This window comes from Sipha flava, unplaced genomic scaffold, assembly GCF_003268045.1.
Source record: "Sipha flava isolate LNK unplaced genomic scaffold, YSA_version1 125_pilon_pilon, whole genome shotgun sequence".
Taxonomy (NCBI): Eukaryota; Metazoa; Arthropoda; class Insecta; order Hemiptera; family Aphididae; genus Sipha; species Sipha flava.
This window is the reverse complement of record NW_020271751.1, coordinates 163548-183007: the sequence shown is the minus strand read 5'-3', so window position 1 is coordinate 183007 and position 19460 is coordinate 163548. Positions and strand designations below refer to the sequence as shown.

Below are 19460 nucleotides of genomic sequence, written 5' to 3'. Positions count from 1 at the left end.
TGGCCGGTAAACTTACTCACTTCTAGTTTTGTGAGCCGTGCGGTTGTAAGCTCTGCAAACACGAAATAACCAACATATTCTGTTCAAATTTGTGTTTTCTATTTCTTCCCTTGTATTCCCGTCCGTCACGACGGAGATAACGGTGAAATCCGCATGGTTTATTAAATACCGCACACGTACGTAAGCTGCAAGGGTTATTGTATACAAATATACCGTAAATTAGTCCGTTAGTTAGTTGGTTATTGTATACCAAAATTGGTAATATATCGTGGTAGACGAATAGATTGAAAGGTGTGTGACATATGGGCTGCTGGACGGAAACTGGGTATGGTGTGAGCAGGAAAGAAAGTATGCCCTCGGGGCGGGTTCTTTGACACACAGTCGTATGCAAATACTGACGAAGTATAACCGTTGTACCGGAAACTATGGTATTACTTTCCGTTTGTTTTCTGATCAAAAAATGATATTCCCAGAGCCTAACCAGAAGTTTTATAAAGAATATACCCAGAAGTACAGTTTCGATTCTAAACTGAAATTGCGGTTGTCTCGGGTCGTAACTACCACTGTAACACCGCACATACTATCAGATTGTAATACTTTTCTTTCGAATGCGCTAGACCATGAAAATAATATTACAGAAGTTTTCATAAGAATAAAAAAAAAAATACATATGTCCTAGAATTGTAATGGCAGTTTATATGATTGTTCATAGGATTAATCAATTTTCTTATTGCTTTGACAATTTATCCAGCAGTATTTGACATCGGGAAATATAAAATTATATTTCTAGAAAAATATTGACATCCTTGAAAATAAACCATGAAAGCATAACATTTAATTAACGATACTCGTACTAATTTTACAAGAAATAATTTTTCAGAATATATCAAAACTACTTCTCGTTAATAGGATTTCAATATTCAATTTTTAATAAGTTAACTAAAAAATTATACAGATTTCAAGTACACATTGAGCTATATTAATTTGTTTTACTGCAATTTACTAAAAATTATTATACAAACAAGAAAAATTAACAAATAAAATATTATTATAACTATTATACAATCAATTAATTTTTTTTTTTTTAATTTAATTTTGTATTTTTAAATCGTGCGAGATGTATGAAAAAAAAATTGTGTTTGATTGTCTTATTTTCCCATCAGATGTCGTAATAAGTTATCACTTGGAAGGACACTATATATATTTATATATATATATGTTATAATTCGTTACTAAACTTGCCCTGTTTATTCATTGGATAATTAGCTTGAACATTTTATGAAACAGCTAAGAAAGTTTTATTTATCATCGTTGTCTTTTTTCTCAATATTTTAAGTTAATTTTTTTTTTTTATTCTTAAACTTTGTATTATTATTCAAATACTCATTCAATAATTACAAATTATAATAATACGAATTATGTATTTGTATTATTATAATTGGTCAATAAAATGTAAATTATTAAAATCCAAATAGGTTTAGTATTTAATATTTTTTAGTACTCTAATATCATTAACTATTTTCGCATGGTTGTTTAGTAATATAACCAATACATAAATTCTATACCAATTTATGTACTTGAAATTTTAATAAATGGTGTGTAACATAAACAGTTAGAATTGATTCTTTTTGTTTTTCTTTAAATATTTATATTTCTTCATATTATACGTAATATTAGTACATGTTACTAATTTTAATGAATTTTATAATATTTAGATAATTTAATATTATTTATACATGAAACATATGCCAGTGGAACTCTAAGATAATAATAATAGTAATAATTAAATCATTTTAGTATTTCACCTTCATATTTTTATGACTCACAAATTGAGAAACATAATAGATTCTTCAATAATAAACAAAAGAAGATTATACATAATAGTTAATTTTTTCAAGTTTGCTGTAAGAATTTAATTTTTGTATACAATTATTTATCTTTAAAACTTTAAAAAGTAAAACGTGACAAGTAAAATAGAAATTCATAAGTACACGAGAAATAACAAATATAAAAATATTATTAAAGTTGAAACTGTTTATAATATAACAATTTTTAATAAAAATGAAAATCGACAGTTAACTCTGTTTACTGTTAACAAAATAATATAAACGTGTATTGTTATCAGTTTATTTTGATACTATAGCCCTTTGCGGACCAATGGGACTTTTAAGTCCACTGACAATTTGTACATACATAAGAAGGAATAAAATAAAATATGTCCTATCTGACCAATGGGATATAAATGTCACAATGTTTTCTTTCAATTTTATAAGAGGTGATTTTGTGTAAAATCAATAGATAGCGCAATATATATCATTTTAAAATAGAAATTATGTTTTTGTTCAAATAATATTTTCTAGATTTTTAAAAATAGCTACCGCATGAAAAACCACTGATAATCACAATTGGTCGATGTTTTTATTATCGTAAACATGTAATATATCATTATGTATCTATATAATATGATAAAATTTGCGTTTAATATTTTATTTTAGTATATTATTTCTCCGGACATAAAAGTCCCATTGGTCTGTTATGACTTGCGCACTATCGTCGTGAATGGCATTTCGAATCGACATAAGGTTACGCGTTTTTTTTATACTCGTAATTTTACAATGGTGAATTTTAAAAAGTTGAGTGATTTTGAAATAGAAGCTTTAATTGAAATTCCTTGTGATGATGGTGGGCTTACGGATATTGAATATGATACTGATGAAGAATGTTTTATAGAAAGGGATTATTTAGATATACCAGATCTAAATACGAATAGTAATAAAGAGTTTTTTTTCATTGAATATCATGGGTACGTTACTTATATTTTTTTTAAATTTTATAAATTCTTATTATTTATTTACTTATATACTATAAATATACTATAATTTTAGACCTTCTAATTGAATTTATTGAAAATGTGGAACCAATTGCTGGTCCGTAAAGTAGTGTACAATCTAACCCAATTATTGAAAATGATTTACTATCTGCTGAAGAAGATGAACCAAGAAAGAAGAGGCCAAATAGGACAAAAAAAAGAAATATGTCTCCTCCATGTTGTATGGGCTGGAAAAAAAAATGGAATCATCACGTGACAATTCCTGACTATAATAATTTTGACGGTATAAACATAATATTTTAAAATAAATTCAATTAAATTAATTATTTAATATTTTAAAATAATATTTTATAAGTAATTATTTATTTTTATAAAATAAAAAATAAAAACTAATCTTTATAATTTTTGATAGGTTCTATTCATGGAATGTTTATGGATTGTCCTAATCCAACTGATGGTTTTCTTAAAGTTTGTGGACCAATTTTAATAGATATATGTGCTCAATCAAATCTATATAGTACACAACAAGGAAAAATATTAAATTTACAACTTGAAGAATTGTATGCGTTCATAGGTATACATTTTTTAATGGGGTATCACAAACTACCATCTTGGAGGGACTACTGGTCTACAAGCAATGAGTCGCAAACGGTTTGAAAATACCTTAAGTTTTTTACATGTAAATGATACCAATAATATACCTGCTAACTGTAAGGATAAACTTTATAAATTGAGACCTTTTATTAATGCAATTAATGATAGATTACCTGCATTGTATAATGTAAATAGGGTTAGTGTTGATGAATCTATGATTTTATTTAAAGGTCGGAGCTCAATTAAACAGTATAATCCAATGAAACCAATAAAAGGGGTTATAAATTGTGGTGTTTAGCGGATCAAAATGGATTTATCAGTAGATTTTCGGTATACCAGGGAAAAGAAGAAGTTGTGGATGAGTTTAATAATTTTGGATTGGGTGAAAGAGTTATGCTAAATTTAACAAAGCCTTTTTGGAATAAAGGTATGAAAGTATTTTTCGATAATTATTTTACATCGAAACATATTTTAGAAAAATTAAAATTTGAAAATACTTTTGCATGTGGGACAATAAGGTCAAAAAGAAAAAATATCTCTTCTTTAGCTGAGGACAAATCGTTGGAAAGAGGTATGTATGACTGCAAAACATCTCAAATGGGCATCATAATTTATAAATGGAAAGACAATAGAATAGTTCATTTTGCTTCTAATTTTCATGGTGTTGAAGAAAGTACAGTACTCCGTACTGAACAAGATGGTTCTAAAAAGTCATTAAGTGTCCTCTTGTAACAAAAGATTATAATACATTTATGGGCGGAGTGGATAAGGCAGATCACTTGAGAGCTCTGTACAATGTTGATAGAAAATCTAAGAAATGGTAGCATTGATTATTCTGGGGTATTCTTGATATTGTTTTTGTCAATTATTTTGTGATAAATAATAAGCTAAACGATACAAACTTAAGTGTTAAAGAATTTCGTCGAATAGTATCTCAAGGGTTAATAGTTTTTAATAAATCTGGCCTAAAAAGAACTTATGATACATCTTCAAGTAACAATAAAAATAGCTTACAACCTAGAAGAGGCAAACAATTATATTCTACACCTTCAGATGTGAGACTAGGTAACTTGGGAACACACTGGATAGAATACTCTAAAACAAGAGGTAGATGTGAGGTGTGTAGTAAAAAAAAAATTGAATCCAAACCATTTAGTAAATGTACAACATGCAAAGTTTTTTTATGCCAAAATGAACAGAAACCTTGTTTCAATGAGTATCATACAAAGTAATTAATAATATATGTGAATTTTTTAATTGTAATTACAATAATAATATTGTTAATATAAATAAAAAGAGATATTAATTATATATTTTGAGTGTTAATCTTATTTTGGTGTTTTCCTCTCAAATAACTAATACATGTGAATTTATTTTTATATAATATAAAGTACAACAAAAAAAAAGTATTTTTTTACCATTTGAGTATAGCCAATAGGTACCCACTTATGTGTAAGAATATTTTACTTCATAAGAAAATTGTATAAATTTCAATGTCATTAAAAAAAATTGATCATTTTTATTTTAGATTTATCATTTTTTAATTTAAATAAAATATGATAACAAACAAATAAAATACTAAAAATTAAATTTGAAATTGTCATTATTTTTAAATTAATAGAAGAATTAAAAAAATAACTAATTTAAATTAATATTTTTATTGAAATTAATCAAATAAATTTGCCGTAACAGACTAATGGGACTTTTAAGTCCAACGCCCAGAAGACCAATGGAACTTATTTGTCCCAGTACTTAAAAACTATAAATAAAATAAAAATTAAAATTTTTGAGTTTTAAAATTTATTAAAAAAATAAATAATCAGTACAGTGCAAAAAAAAAATTACATTTTTATCATCATTAGTACTTGGTCTGGAAAGGGTTAGAGCAGGCTAGAAGCGAATTCTTTGCGATTTCGATAAACCCGCGTCATTTCAGACATCCTCTGAAAACAATATAATTAATTTTGTAGATTATCTGGATAAGTGGAAAATATAAAAATTATCGTAAGCTATACCTTCTTTCTGTTATCTATAGTATTGTGAAAGTACACGGGAGAACGGATCGTTAAGCGTTGGCAAATTGAAACGTAAGCAAAAAAAAAAACAGATAAAGAAGATTTTGTAGTAACTAGTGGGTGGTTTAAATTATGATAAATTGGATAATACATTGTGCGTGTATGTATACTTACTCATGGCAATATAAAATACGAGAAAGTAATTCAAATACATGATTTCACAGATAATTATGTAGGTTAAAAGTATTTTCAAATACATAATTAATTATATTAAATATACATGATCAAATTCAGTGATTTTTTACAAAACAACTGCATTCGATAATTCGAATCAGTCTGCACTGGATTAATCAGTGTGAATCTAATAAAAATAAAATGTAGTGTATATAAATAATTGCAGTGTATGGGTATACTATGGATACTCGTCTCGATCGATCCATTCACTTCAGTCCAAGCCAGTATTGTATTATTAAGTTTAAGAGTAATAATAAATCAACACATTCGGAAAACGATTTTGGACAGAGCTTTACTTTCCCGGGAATAATGGTCAAGATTTCACTAAAAAGGAAGTGTAACCTAAATTAGACTGTTTTTCCAGAAGTCCTCGATACGTTTTTTCAATATTGAGAAACTCGAAAAATAACATTTCTAAAGTACCATATGTGTTCAATTTCCAATAAATGGATGGCTCCATTATTGCTTTTACGCCAAAATATGTGTTTTCTAAAAAATACTTTTTTTTATTTTACAAACTATAGCATTTTTGTACATATATGAATACAAAATACGCATTGTATCATAAAGTTAAGTTAAATATGTTGGTAAATGAGTTTGTTAAATTTTTGCTCTTTTGGAACGTAATAGGTTATTAATATCATATAAATGCATTATTTTTATTTATTTATTTATTTTTTTTTTTTAATATATATATATATATATATAGTTTAGAACTTTTTTTTCTATATATTTTATTTTATACTTTTTGACTGTTGTTCAAACCGATACTATATAGGATGATGTGAATAATATTTTCTTATTTCCCATAAATATGATGTTTACAATTATTATAGACGCTTCAAATTTAGTAACTCCAAATTTTTATTCTTATTATTATTTATTCTTATCTTTTATTCTTATTTGATATTGTGTTGGACAAAAAATAAAATAAAAAATAACTTAAATATAAACATTAAACTAATGTAGTGTTTAAATTATTATTGAAATAATTAATTCTTACTAATTTGATAAGTGTTGGTGATTTTTATTGGAAATTTAGGTAAATTTAATTAGAAAAAGAATTATAAGTTAAACTTTTTAAATGTCATTCAGAAACAACGTTTTGTATATTTTTTTTTTTACAAAGTTTTGAATTTAACTTTAGATCAAGGAACAAAATTACTATCTTACCTAAAATAATAATTTTATCTTTTTTGTATACAATAATATTTTTGAAAATGTAATGATAAAGTTAAACAAATTTGATATGCAAAAAGAGATAGACATATTTTAGTATATTATAAGAACATCAAAGCTTTTATATATTAGAATAATTTAAAAATAATATTGATGACATTTAAATAATATTATTTTTACTGATGGTTGAGTTATGTACTTAAATATATTTATAAACGTACGATTTAAGTTTTACAATTTTTTGAAAAGAGAGAAAATGTTCCATTTTTAAGAAGTAAATGATGATGCGTTGTCAAGTACCTCAACTTTTACACATAGTTATTTTAGAACAAAATATTTTAAATAACAACAGAATTGTATTAAAATGCTTGTTCGTTGAGTAATATTTTGATATTAGTAAAAATAACATGTTATATAAAAAAATTAAAAAAACATCACAGATAATTATCTATTGAAAAAAATTACAATCCAACTATTTTATATAATTCAAAACTATATATTGATTTGTTTGAAATTAAATTATTGATGAGACTGTATATTTTCCATAAACTGTCAAAAAGTTAGTATTAAATATCTGAGTGATCTGCGAAGTACTATGTTTTGGTATATAAAACAAAGTCGATTCACATATTCATATTAAAATTTATTAATTTAATTAAAATATTTCTAAATATCTATTATGTGTATTACGAGTATGATTGAAAAATATCTGCAAAAAATTACAAACAAATCTGTAGTGTGATTAAAATTAAATCACAATTATGACCATATAGTGTTAATTCTAATACACTTACTATAATATTCATATATGTTAACAATTTCAACTCATTTATTGTAAGAATATAACAACCTACATAAAAACATTTTAAAATTGAAGTAATTTTTTCTATTTTAATATTTATTTAGTTTGGGTTCGTAATAACAAACTTATATGAAATATGAATTATTTTGATATATTCGTGTACATACACAATTTTTTTATATATCATATATAGTATAATACTATAAAGTTCAGTAATTTTATTTATTTTTTATAATAATCTTGCTATTCAAATTTAAACGATGTTTCATTTGATATGTTTATCTTGAGGTTTCCTGTGTGTTAAACAATTATTTTTGAAAATTGGTATTTAAATATTAGAAATAAAATATTATAATAGTTATGAAATATTATTCATATTCATGTTCGTCTATGTAAATAATTTACATCATATTTATATGTATTTTAAAAATATTTTTCAATAACAATTAAGTATAACCGTTAGTTATAAAGTGTACACGGCTAATAGAGGGTTATATTGGTTATGTGACTGGACGGCCTCCCACCAAAGTATTTTTCTAGTTATTTCTTCTATGTATATTGTATCCTAAATGCTTATTATACACGTAGCACATATTGTATTTTTTTTTTTAACTTAACTAAATTATATTTTAAAGTTTTTAAAGAATTTAAGAATGATATTATACATTCCATTCTTAATCATTTTTATTACATCACACCTATTGTTTTTAAATTCAACGAGACGTTAAAATAATTTTATTTTAACAAGAAAACAGTATAATAATTTAGAATACAAAAAATAGGGAAGCCCTCAATAAAAAAAAAAAAAATAAATAAATAAATAAAAATATTCAAAACTTGTCTGAGAAAAGTTTTTATAATTAATTTGTGGCCTAACGTCAAAAGCACAGTAATTAATTTATAAATACGTATCTTTACCAAAAAAACCTTATTAACAGGAAAGAACTATTAACGCTGAATTATCTATTTTTGAAACCTCATGTTCAGTCGATATTATTTTTATGTAAATTGTGAATTAATTTGAGCAATATCTTTCTAGCAGTGTCGTTATATTTATTATTAAAACTTAATTATATTATTGTTTAAGTCACAAACAAAAACTAATGGGTAAGATAATACTATAATCTATGAATAATTATTTTTTTTAAATCTTTAAAAATAATCTTATTATATTAATGGTAAAATGGTAAAATAATAATTAAATATGAATATTTTTAGTTTATTTCATTATTTTAAATTAAATGTACCAAATAACAATTTAAGATTAAAGATATATTTATTTTGTTAATTTAAAATAATTTATCAAAATAAATGTTTTTTGTTGTTAATTATCATCAATAATAATTAGCGAACCACATTTAATATATCAATAATCGTAGTAACAATCACTCTAATATTCCAACCAATAGTCGTGGACAGACTCAAATAGCCTTAAATAGTTTGGGTCCAAAATACTGAATAAAACTTCTTATTACTATTTTTTATTTCTTGAGTACCCGTTGACGTAAATTATTATCATATTGAGACTATTCTTCTATACACTATTTAAAAGCAATATTAACTATTTCCATATATATATATATATATATATATGTTACCGGGAAAGATAACTATCAGTCAGTGTTGACAATGACTAGTCAATAACAATAATGTCTGATTTAGCAAGGAATTAACATCAATACCTAGTTATTGATGACAATTTCTAATAAAAGAAGGCATTAATGATAACATTAAAAATTAATTTAATATATTTTAATACTTATTAACTATTTAGAATAAATCATGATGTTAATATTTATTGTTACGTGATGAACTAATATAACACTTGAAATTATATAATTTAGTACATCGGTTCCCAAACTGTGCTTCGCGGAGCTCTTGGTGCTCCGCAATGGCATGCCTAGGGCTTCATTCGTAACACCACAAAAAATTTAAAAAAATGTTCGTTATTTAAAATTAATATATATTTCACGAAAACTTGAATGCCATAATTCACCGATTTATATACTGTGTAAAACCCCGATTAGAAAATTGCATATAATTATCTAATTTTAGAATTTGATAATATGAAACGACGATATTTCGAAACGACCCTGATAACTCAGCCCGTTGTTTTTTGTACGTATGTAAACGACCAAGTGTATTTTTCTGAAATGGAACGGTGGTTTAAAACGGGCTCCATAAGACCTGAAAATCCTCAGCCAACAACTTTCTCAGTCAAAGAAAAGATAGTTGTAGTTGTAGTAAATAGTTGTAGTAAAATTAATTCCTTAGAATTACATACGGAACATATTGTACATGATTTTACTTTAGAATCTACTATAGCTGTGATGTAGATATTCGGAAAGGAAGCAAAAAACGAAAATATTGTGATTCATATTTAGATATGGAATTCACTGAATTTGCATATAGACATTCTCAGCGTGTGATATGTAACAAAGTTTTGCCTAATAGCTCAATGTTCCCTACTAAGCTTAAACGACATTTTGAAATAAATATTGATTTCATAAATAAAACTACAGACTGTTGAAAAAAAAAAAAATTAAGAGCTCCATGCAACTTATAAAACGTTTGTATCTCATGTAAAGACACATTCCGAAAAAGCACTGAAAGCTTCGTACTTAATAAGTTATGAATTGGTTCTTGATGGCAAACTACACATCCTCTCTGAAACTCTTATAAAATCACTAATAGTAAGAGTAGTAAAATGCATGGCAAACGAAAAAAACGCGAAATGTCAACAGTAAAGTTATGACATGTTTTTCAACGACTTTTTACAAGAAAACAATTTAACAATGAATGAATCATTATTAGAAATAATTAAAGAACATAAATTATTTGCTTCAAAATTTGAATTTATACTTTCCAAAAGATGCTCAAGAATCAATTCGAAAAAACTATGAGTGTATCATAAATTAATTTTTAGTGACGTCAAAACTAGCAACTCTCAATTCAGCAGAATCTAAAAACATAGCTCGGTTAGGGAAGGATAATTCAATATTAAGTTCAAAAGCTAAACTACTTTTACTGCCTTTTAGTACTACGTATCTTTGTGAAATGGCTTTTTGTATGCACCGTCAAAAACAAAATGTCGAGCAAGTTTGGATGCAGTAAAATTGCGTCTTCAATTGACTTCTGTGACACCGGACATCGATTAATTCAGTAGTAAATAGCAGGCCCATTGCTCACATCAATACTTGTATATGTAACGTTGTATTACTTTTAAGTATTCTCGTTTTTTAGATTTAAATAATAAATAATATTTTTTCCAGTCATTTTAATACTATTGTTTCACTTTTATTTATAAATATAATTTTATTTTGACTCCCGTATATATACATTTTGTGTTTATAATCCTTCATAGAAAATAGAACATAAGTTGATAAAAATTAACGTTAAATATTTCTTGAGGGCTCTACGAAAAACTTCTACTTAAAAAAAGGCTCCAAGGCTCAGAAAGTTTGGAAACCGCTAATCTAGTAGATGCACAAGCACATTTATTGGTCATACACTATGTTTTACAATGGCATTTCGTAAAACCTTGGGATCCAGAAATGCTGTTAATGGTATCTGCTTCACGGAAAGTTATTTCTCCGCGAGTTTTTAACATTTTTAAACGGATTATTAAACATAATAGTATTACACTTTGTTATTTACTATTTCAATGTACAAACAGTTCTATGAAGTCACTCACGGGATGTATACATATATAACGATACCAGCTTATAATTATACGATAATTTTTCATTTGTCTATTATATTATAAGTTATAAGCAATAAAAACGATAACTTAAAATTGGGTTTACTATATATATATATTTACGAGGTATAGTAGAGTAGGCACTTATGTTCCATAATCAGATCGATCACCGATAAAACGGTGTTGATATTTTTTTTGAATGCGGGTTTATAACATCGCCTAATATAATACGAAAATGTTGATAAAACTACAAAATATCCAACATTGCCTAACCTTTCTAGTCATTGTCAACAATTACTAAGATATACCGACAATTCCTGAATTTTCATATTTTCCGGTAACATATATACATATAATCCAAATAGCACTGACTCATTGATCGCTGTATCTTAAAAACTACTCAACGTACACAATTGAAATTTGGAATAGTGGTTCCTCTAGTACTTTTACCGTGCGGTAAGAAACGATTTTTCGAAAATTACATTTTTAAGGGTTGGACAGTTTTAAACTGGACGTATAATTTTTTTTTATTTTTTGGTTACCTAGGAAATAGTTCATTTTTGCAATATGTTGATTTAAAATTAATGATTTTAATAATCATCTAGTGATTAAATTTATGTAAATTATTAAAAACTGAATGAATTAATAAAAATCAATAACACTCGAATATAAAAATATTTTCTATTTTTTTTCTACTTAAAGTGTTTAGATTAGGGATATGTATCAGTTTTCTAATCTAATAATAATGTTTTAATAGGTTATAATATTTATTAAATGTTTTTCCCAAAAAAAAAAAAAATTCGATGGAGCCTTGGCTCGGTCATTTGACTTATGTCTCTACCATTATAAGTCATTAAAATATAAAATAATTTAGACATCAACGAAATAATACATCTGTATTCTATGAAAAGTTGACAATACCCATTAAAAACAATTTTTACGAAAATGTATATAATATTGTATATATTTCTATACAGAAATGAAGCATAATTATAATTTAATAGTAACAAAAAAATAATTTAATGGGTACATCTTATACAAAAATATTTATAGTAAACGGCATACAATTATTTATTAATGTTGGAAATATTTACATTAATATTCACATAATGTAACGTAACAGGTTGGTTAAGTAATTTAAAAATTATTCAGGTTTTGGGTTAACCAAACTGTTGAGTAACGGTTTATTTGAGCGTTAAAAAAAAAAATAATAATAATAATTTTAGAAACGGGTGTTACAGATTCAGGTCAATACGGGGTGTAAAGCCTTAAAATAAATCAAATAATCGAATCGTTATGCTTGTATGTGACGTATAATATCTAAAAATTATTTAAATTATTCCATTTTCGGAAAACAAAACCATTTTCCTAAACTATGATTCGAGGTAGTGATGTGGAATAAGTCGCCTGTGGTGCTCTTAGATGAACTGTGATAAATGTGCCGTATTTTATCGACTTCGAATGTATTATTTACAAATATAGTATTTTCATGGGTTATAATATAAGATATATATTTTGTTTTACATAAAAATGATGAATTGTTTTGTTTTTATTTTATTTTTTATTTTAGTTTATAAATTTAATGTTTCAAGGAACGAAAAAATAAGTTTAATGATCCAAGGAACGTTTAAAATTTAGCAAAAAATACTATAAAAATATTCGAATGCAAGCTTAACAAACAAATAACATATAATATATCTCTAAATACTTAAGGATACACTTTTTATGATCCCTTAACATTTGAAAAACACTAAAAAGTTAAAATAATAATTAATTATTCAAAGATATTGAATGATAAAAGTATAAAACAAAAACAAATATAATAATAAATACTGTATTAAAAAAAAAAAAAAAATTAACTAAAAGTGAGATGCTTTGGTTCAACTTTTTGATTGTACAACTTTTTATGAAAAAATGAAAATAAGTATAAAAGGATGTCTTAAGATAATATGAAACACTTTTATATCATAACAATTGAAAATATAACATGTACTTATGTATTTAGTATAATCATTTTTTATTGAGACTTTACTGGAATTTATAATACGTATTTATGTCAACATATGTTTATAAATTGTCAATATTGTGAATCCTTTCAAAATAGTATTTTTGAAGGGTAAGTTTGTTTTGCCTTTATTATTCCAAAACAGATTAATGAATGATGAAGACAATACAATTTTATTCTCATCATACATTTGTTAGTTTTTCTAGAATATGAAATATAAAGAAGTATAGCCCATTTTTAATTTTTAATTATGCATATTATAAATTATATATTTTAAACAAAAAATCGAATTAAATTTTAATGTACACATGGTTATAAAACAAAACTGAATATAAACTTTATTAAACATTTTCTAATTAATAGTTATACAAAATTTAACTTTTGTAAATATTATAATATAAATAAATCATTAATATTTTATTTTGTTTAATCAAAGTAAATGGTATTTTACCAAATCAATTTTTAAAGAATTATGCAATAGTATATTTTTTTTTTTAATATTTTTTATTACTTAAAATAGTTGAAATTTTAAAGTACAGTTATGGGTAATTGAATGATAAAAATAAATAAATTATTGAGTAATTAAATTAAGGCCGTTAAATAAATAACATTTTTCTATACTCAAAAGGAATTATTTTTATTGCATGTGTATTGAATTATACTTACATACTTCATTATTGGAATGGTTAAAAAAAATGAAATTTGATTTGTTATTTAAAAGTATACATAAGTAAATCCCAAAGTTCTATACAACAACATACATGAAAAATTGAGAATATATTGTGTTGGTTCAAAATAAGAATCGAAAGTCGATTGTTGAAAACATATTAAACTTATTTGTTAGCATATATAATATCTTGTATATAAAAGCTGAAATATACTGGATAAAACTACCAAATATTTTGTGAACGCACATTTCCTCACCAAGAAAACATTTTTTTCTTAAATTATATTTTTGATACAGTATTAACTCCAATATGGCGTAAAATAAATAAACACAATTCAAGTTATTTTACTTGCCATTTAAATTCTAAAAACATGTTTGTATTTCGTTTTATTTATTCTGTTATGTGACAACGAAAGAACAATAAATTGGTCTTATGGGCTGATATATCGGTACTGTTATTTGACCAGTTTATTTGAAGATTTAATTAAAAAATATAGTTTAATTATTTGTTATAGATAACGCATTTTTTTTTTTATCTTATTTTTATTCCTGAGCTATTACAGGCCTTTAAGGCCCATCGCCGCAACAACATATTGTTTCCATGCTTCTATATCATTTGCACGTTCTTCTGCGTTTCTTACGTTCAGGAGTTTCAGGTCTTCTTGTACTCTATCCACCCATCTTTGTCTGGGGCGTCCTCGAGGCCTATTTTTTTATTTTTTTTTTTATATATATACTCGTAAATAAATTATATTATATGTTGTATTCTCCAAATTCTTATATTTATTGGAAAACTATTTTTGTACATACTGATTGTATTCTATGGTAACGTTAATGTTAAGATGATAAATGTTAAAAACTTATTAATTTTAAAATTTACAAAATTTGAATGGGAATAACCTTAATTATACATTTAATATGAATATAATAGTAAATAAAAACAAAATTAGGCTTCAAGTCAAATTATTTTTTTTTTCAATCTATTGTATCCGATCAAATAAAATCTATGACAGTTGATTGATTCAAACGTTACACCATACACATCATACCGCACTAAATCAAATTAGAAAAAAAGAATTAACTTATCAACAAATATCTGTTTAAAAATATTTTTATTTTATAAAATATGACAAATATTCATAAATGGTTTCGATGTTTCATATGCTGTACATTAATTATAAATAGTCTTCGTACTCAGTGAGCATTCAAATATTCAAGAATATAGGGTAAAATAAATAAATATTGTTTAAGGCATAAGTGAATCGTCAAATATAATTATAATATTGTTCTCTCTATTATTATTTCCCATACTTTGTTGAAGGATTTTCCAGTACATTAAAATAAAATGTATACAAATAATGCTATAATTTTTTGAGATATTCCCATAAATCAATGTTAGCAACTATGAGATATTTTTATTAAGCGAATATTTTAGGAATATATAAGAAGTATGTATTCTTTTTCTACAACAGAAATACAGTTGTATTCCAAAATTCCGGAAAACGTAAGCAAAGACAAACGGTGCGCTTTTTGCGAAACAAGAAAATTAATATGAATAAATCATGGTCATTATGATGTACAGTGATCAAGTATAATCGTATGTTCAATATTTTTGTAATAGAAGATTTTACATATGGTGATAATTTTGTGTTTAAAAAAAAGAACGTGGTTTGTTGAATTTATAATTCATTCGACATGTCCGTGAATCAAAATGGTTGAAGGTTAATAATTACATAATATAACAATACTAGGGGGTTGACAATTGAAATATTTATTGGTTTTATTTAATTGTTAGTGAATAAAGTTAATTTCTGTAATTATTGTCATAATTATTTTATTAATTGTTGCACCTTTGGTTTTTTTGGTTACTTGAAAGAAGCTTTGTCAAACATAATCTTGTTACCCCGTGAATGATTAATCAAAGATACAATTTTATGTTTGTCATTTTTTTTCGAGCCAATCAGGTTTTATTAATATTAGAAATATTAAAAGGAGATTACATAGTAATTTTTTATAAGTATGCATATTATACGAGTATATAAAATATAATTACAGTAGGTAAAAATGGTGGTTCAGTAAATATGATAGTACCATAGAATATTTGTTTGATTTTATACATTTTAGCGAGTAATTTTAATATCATTTATAAACGTATAAACATTTAATAAGGTCAAATCTTACCCGTATATATAATATTAATATTTTTTAGTATTTATTAATATTATGAAACACTGGTATTAAACCTTTCTTAGTTATTTTTATTTAAAAAAAAACATATTTTATGATTACTTTTGTAAATTTAATTTACAATGTCCATAACGTTGTTAACATGTTATCATGTATGTTCAAATAATTTAAACGCTTAATATAATGTTTTAAGTTTGATAAAAATGAGAAAGAAAATTTTTTTCACTTAAACTATATTACAAATAATAACCTTAAAATTTTAAAATGTACCGAAAATGTAGTGCAAGAGGAATTTTCAGATTTGGCGAGAATGAAAAACGAAACTATTGGTAGTTTTAAACGATTTTAATGAGCAATGAACTTTGTTAAAATGGTAGTTGAAGGTTCAACATTTCAACATATTCTTACAAGCCAAAGATTTTTGATAAAAGTTATTATTTTATTTATTATTTATATTGTTATTACAGTCAAAATTATTATTGAATAAAAATTATGCATTGATAATAGTGTAAAGAAGTTCGTGTTGTTTTTTTTTAAAACGAGTTTATACACTTTATTTAGTTGAAAAAATATTTATAGATACTTATTATTACCGTATTTTAATATTATACAATGTTGGTGATCAAGATGGTAATTTTAATTATAATCTGTAAGTACAATTATATGATTTATTAAAATGATTTTATTCTTTATTTTTACTTAGATATAATTATTTAACTTGTTTGTCTGATTTTGAAAGGTGTTATAAATTAATTGTACTTAAGATATGCATATGGGTATAATAAGTATAACTATAAATGTAATAATGTGCTATGTTAGTAGTATATGTAAAAATGTACTATGTTATAGAAATGTAAAGCTTATATTGATACCTGATATTGGAACTCACAATCGTATATTTTCGAGTCTTAGACTACTAACGTTTGATTCCATTTCAAAAAAATAAAAAAATAAAAATGTTAGGTGGGATGGATATAAGAGTGGTGTTTCAAGCATAATACTAATATTTTATACATATGCGTACATATAAATGTACAATGCTATATAGGAAAAAGGTATTTTGATTATGCTAATAATTTATATGAATCTACAGATAAGGTTTCACTAACTTGTATTTATTGTATGCATAAGAAACTCTTTCCATTTTGATGATCATTCCATTTACATTTAAATATTCTTGAGCGTGCGGTTCGTTACGCATTATTATTATGATATTATACGATACTCAGTACGTAAGAACATATTTTATTTTTTCTTACCTAGTTGTGTTGTACGCTTGTCGTTTTTATTTATTTATTCATTTAATGCAAAATATCTCATAGTTCACACTTTTATAGTTTTTAAAAATTTGGTAATAAGTTTGATGGATCCTTTTTAAAAAACGAAAAAGTAATTTTATAAAAAAAAAAAAAACTGTCTAAATTTTAAAATTCTTTAATTGATCTACAGACATTTTTATCGTAGAATATGAGTCACATTTAAAAAATTGATTAATGAGTGTAAAGAAATGTTGCAGTAATGATGTAAAATCTGTTCAGTTATTTCTATTAGAGCTCAATAGAAAATTACTTTTCAATTAATCATGGTAGTGGATACCCAAATAACTATCAAATTCCAAATTTTCCTTGTAATGATGAATGTATAAGCTAGTCACTAATATCCCATTTGTCTTTCCCAACTTTTGAACAGGAGAGTACCTTTGCCAAATAACAGGTATACTCTGCAATTTTTATATTATGATATAATATATTAAGATTATTATTTTGAAAACAATGAACTATATTGAAAAAATATTTAATTGATTTTAATTGCAATTGAAGATTGGCGTAAAATAAAATGGTAGATACATTACTTAGTAGTACCAAGCAACAAACAATGTAGTGAAGTTTGATAAAATAAATTAACAAAATAATTTTTGAAAATATTATTAACAATATAATATTGAAATATATAAAGTTAAGTTTTCTTTTAGCTCTAAAGTCTAATATATTTTAGATGTTACGTTATATTAATATTATATTACATTATAAAGTAAATTTTATAAGATGATAAAGAATTTTAATCAGGTAAAATTAATTTATATGAACAATGGTAAACCTTAATAATATATATGTGGATATGATTCGTAACAGACAAAGAACAGTTCATATACTTTTCTAGGTATTAATATTAACTTTAAAATTCAACCATCTCATTTAATATTAAATATCTATAGTATAAGAATAAATATATGTTTTATTGTATAAAAAAATATTATCAAATAAGTGCTTTTATAAATGTTATAATCTCTAAATAAATCAAATATATTTTAACTTATGTCTTATGAAAAAAACAAAAAATCATGAAAGTGGAGGCAGAAAATTGATAAAGTAAAATTTATTCCGCACTTGTATAAAATATCACAAATATAATTCAGCTCTAAGCATAAATTACATCCATATCGATATAATTATACATTCGTTTGTTTTTAAATGTGATAATTTTTAAAGGTCTCTTGGGTACGACGAAGAGATTGGCACATTTTGAGCTCTGGAGTGTTGACATACATAAACGATGGCCGATTTCGAGTATTTCATTCAGAGAAAAGCGATGACTGGGATTTAAGAATATCACCAGTTGCAAAGATAGACAACGGCACTTACGAATGTCAGGTAATGTATTATATTGTATTGGAAATTTGATATTTTTAAACGAACTAAAATTCAAAAATAATAATCATACTAACTTCAACACTGTTGCTTTATAATATATACAACCAATAGTTGTGCATGTTAAACACATATTCGTAAACCACACGTTATCTTAGAACTCAAACCAAATCATTACTTTTAGTACAAAACTTTGTGATTTTATGTCATAGTATTTATTCAGTTTAAAACTCCAATCATTCTAACTAAATGTATTAGTTGCAATACGTCCAACGTAATCCTCGAAATAATTATTTATCATATTTCAATTCAAATTCAACAAAAACAACCAAACTCAGATTAAAAGGATTAAAAGAAGAGTAATAGTCATCACGCTATTTGATATGACATTTTTAGGTGTCTTGGAATTTTGACCGAAGATTTATTATATTCGTATATTTAAATAGTAGGTAATATAATTATTTATCAAAAACAAATATACTTATATGAAGTTTGAAAAATAATCAATAATTATTTCACGAATTTAATCGTATAACATCGGATAGGAAATCAGTGTAAATATTTAAGCAAATTGTATTTATTATTTCTCATCAAAATAG

At 24.6% G+C, this 19460-nt stretch overlaps 1 protein-coding gene and 1 pseudogene across 2 annotated transcripts in view; both read left to right on the top strand.

The window, feature by feature from the left end:
• Positions 1 to 19460, top strand: part of LOC112694229 (neuronal growth regulator 1-like) — a 327174-nt gene that overhangs the window by 216130 nt on the left and 91584 nt on the right. For both annotated transcript variants that reach the window (XM_025569639.1, XM_025569638.1), the window contains one exon: positions 18703 to 18864. In XM_025569639.1, the coding sequence (XP_025425424.1) occupies positions 18703 to 18864 (162 nt within the window). The remainder of the gene's footprint in view (positions 1 to 18702; positions 18865 to 19460) is intronic.
• On the top strand, positions 2615 to 4621 carry LOC112694230 (annotated as a pseudogene).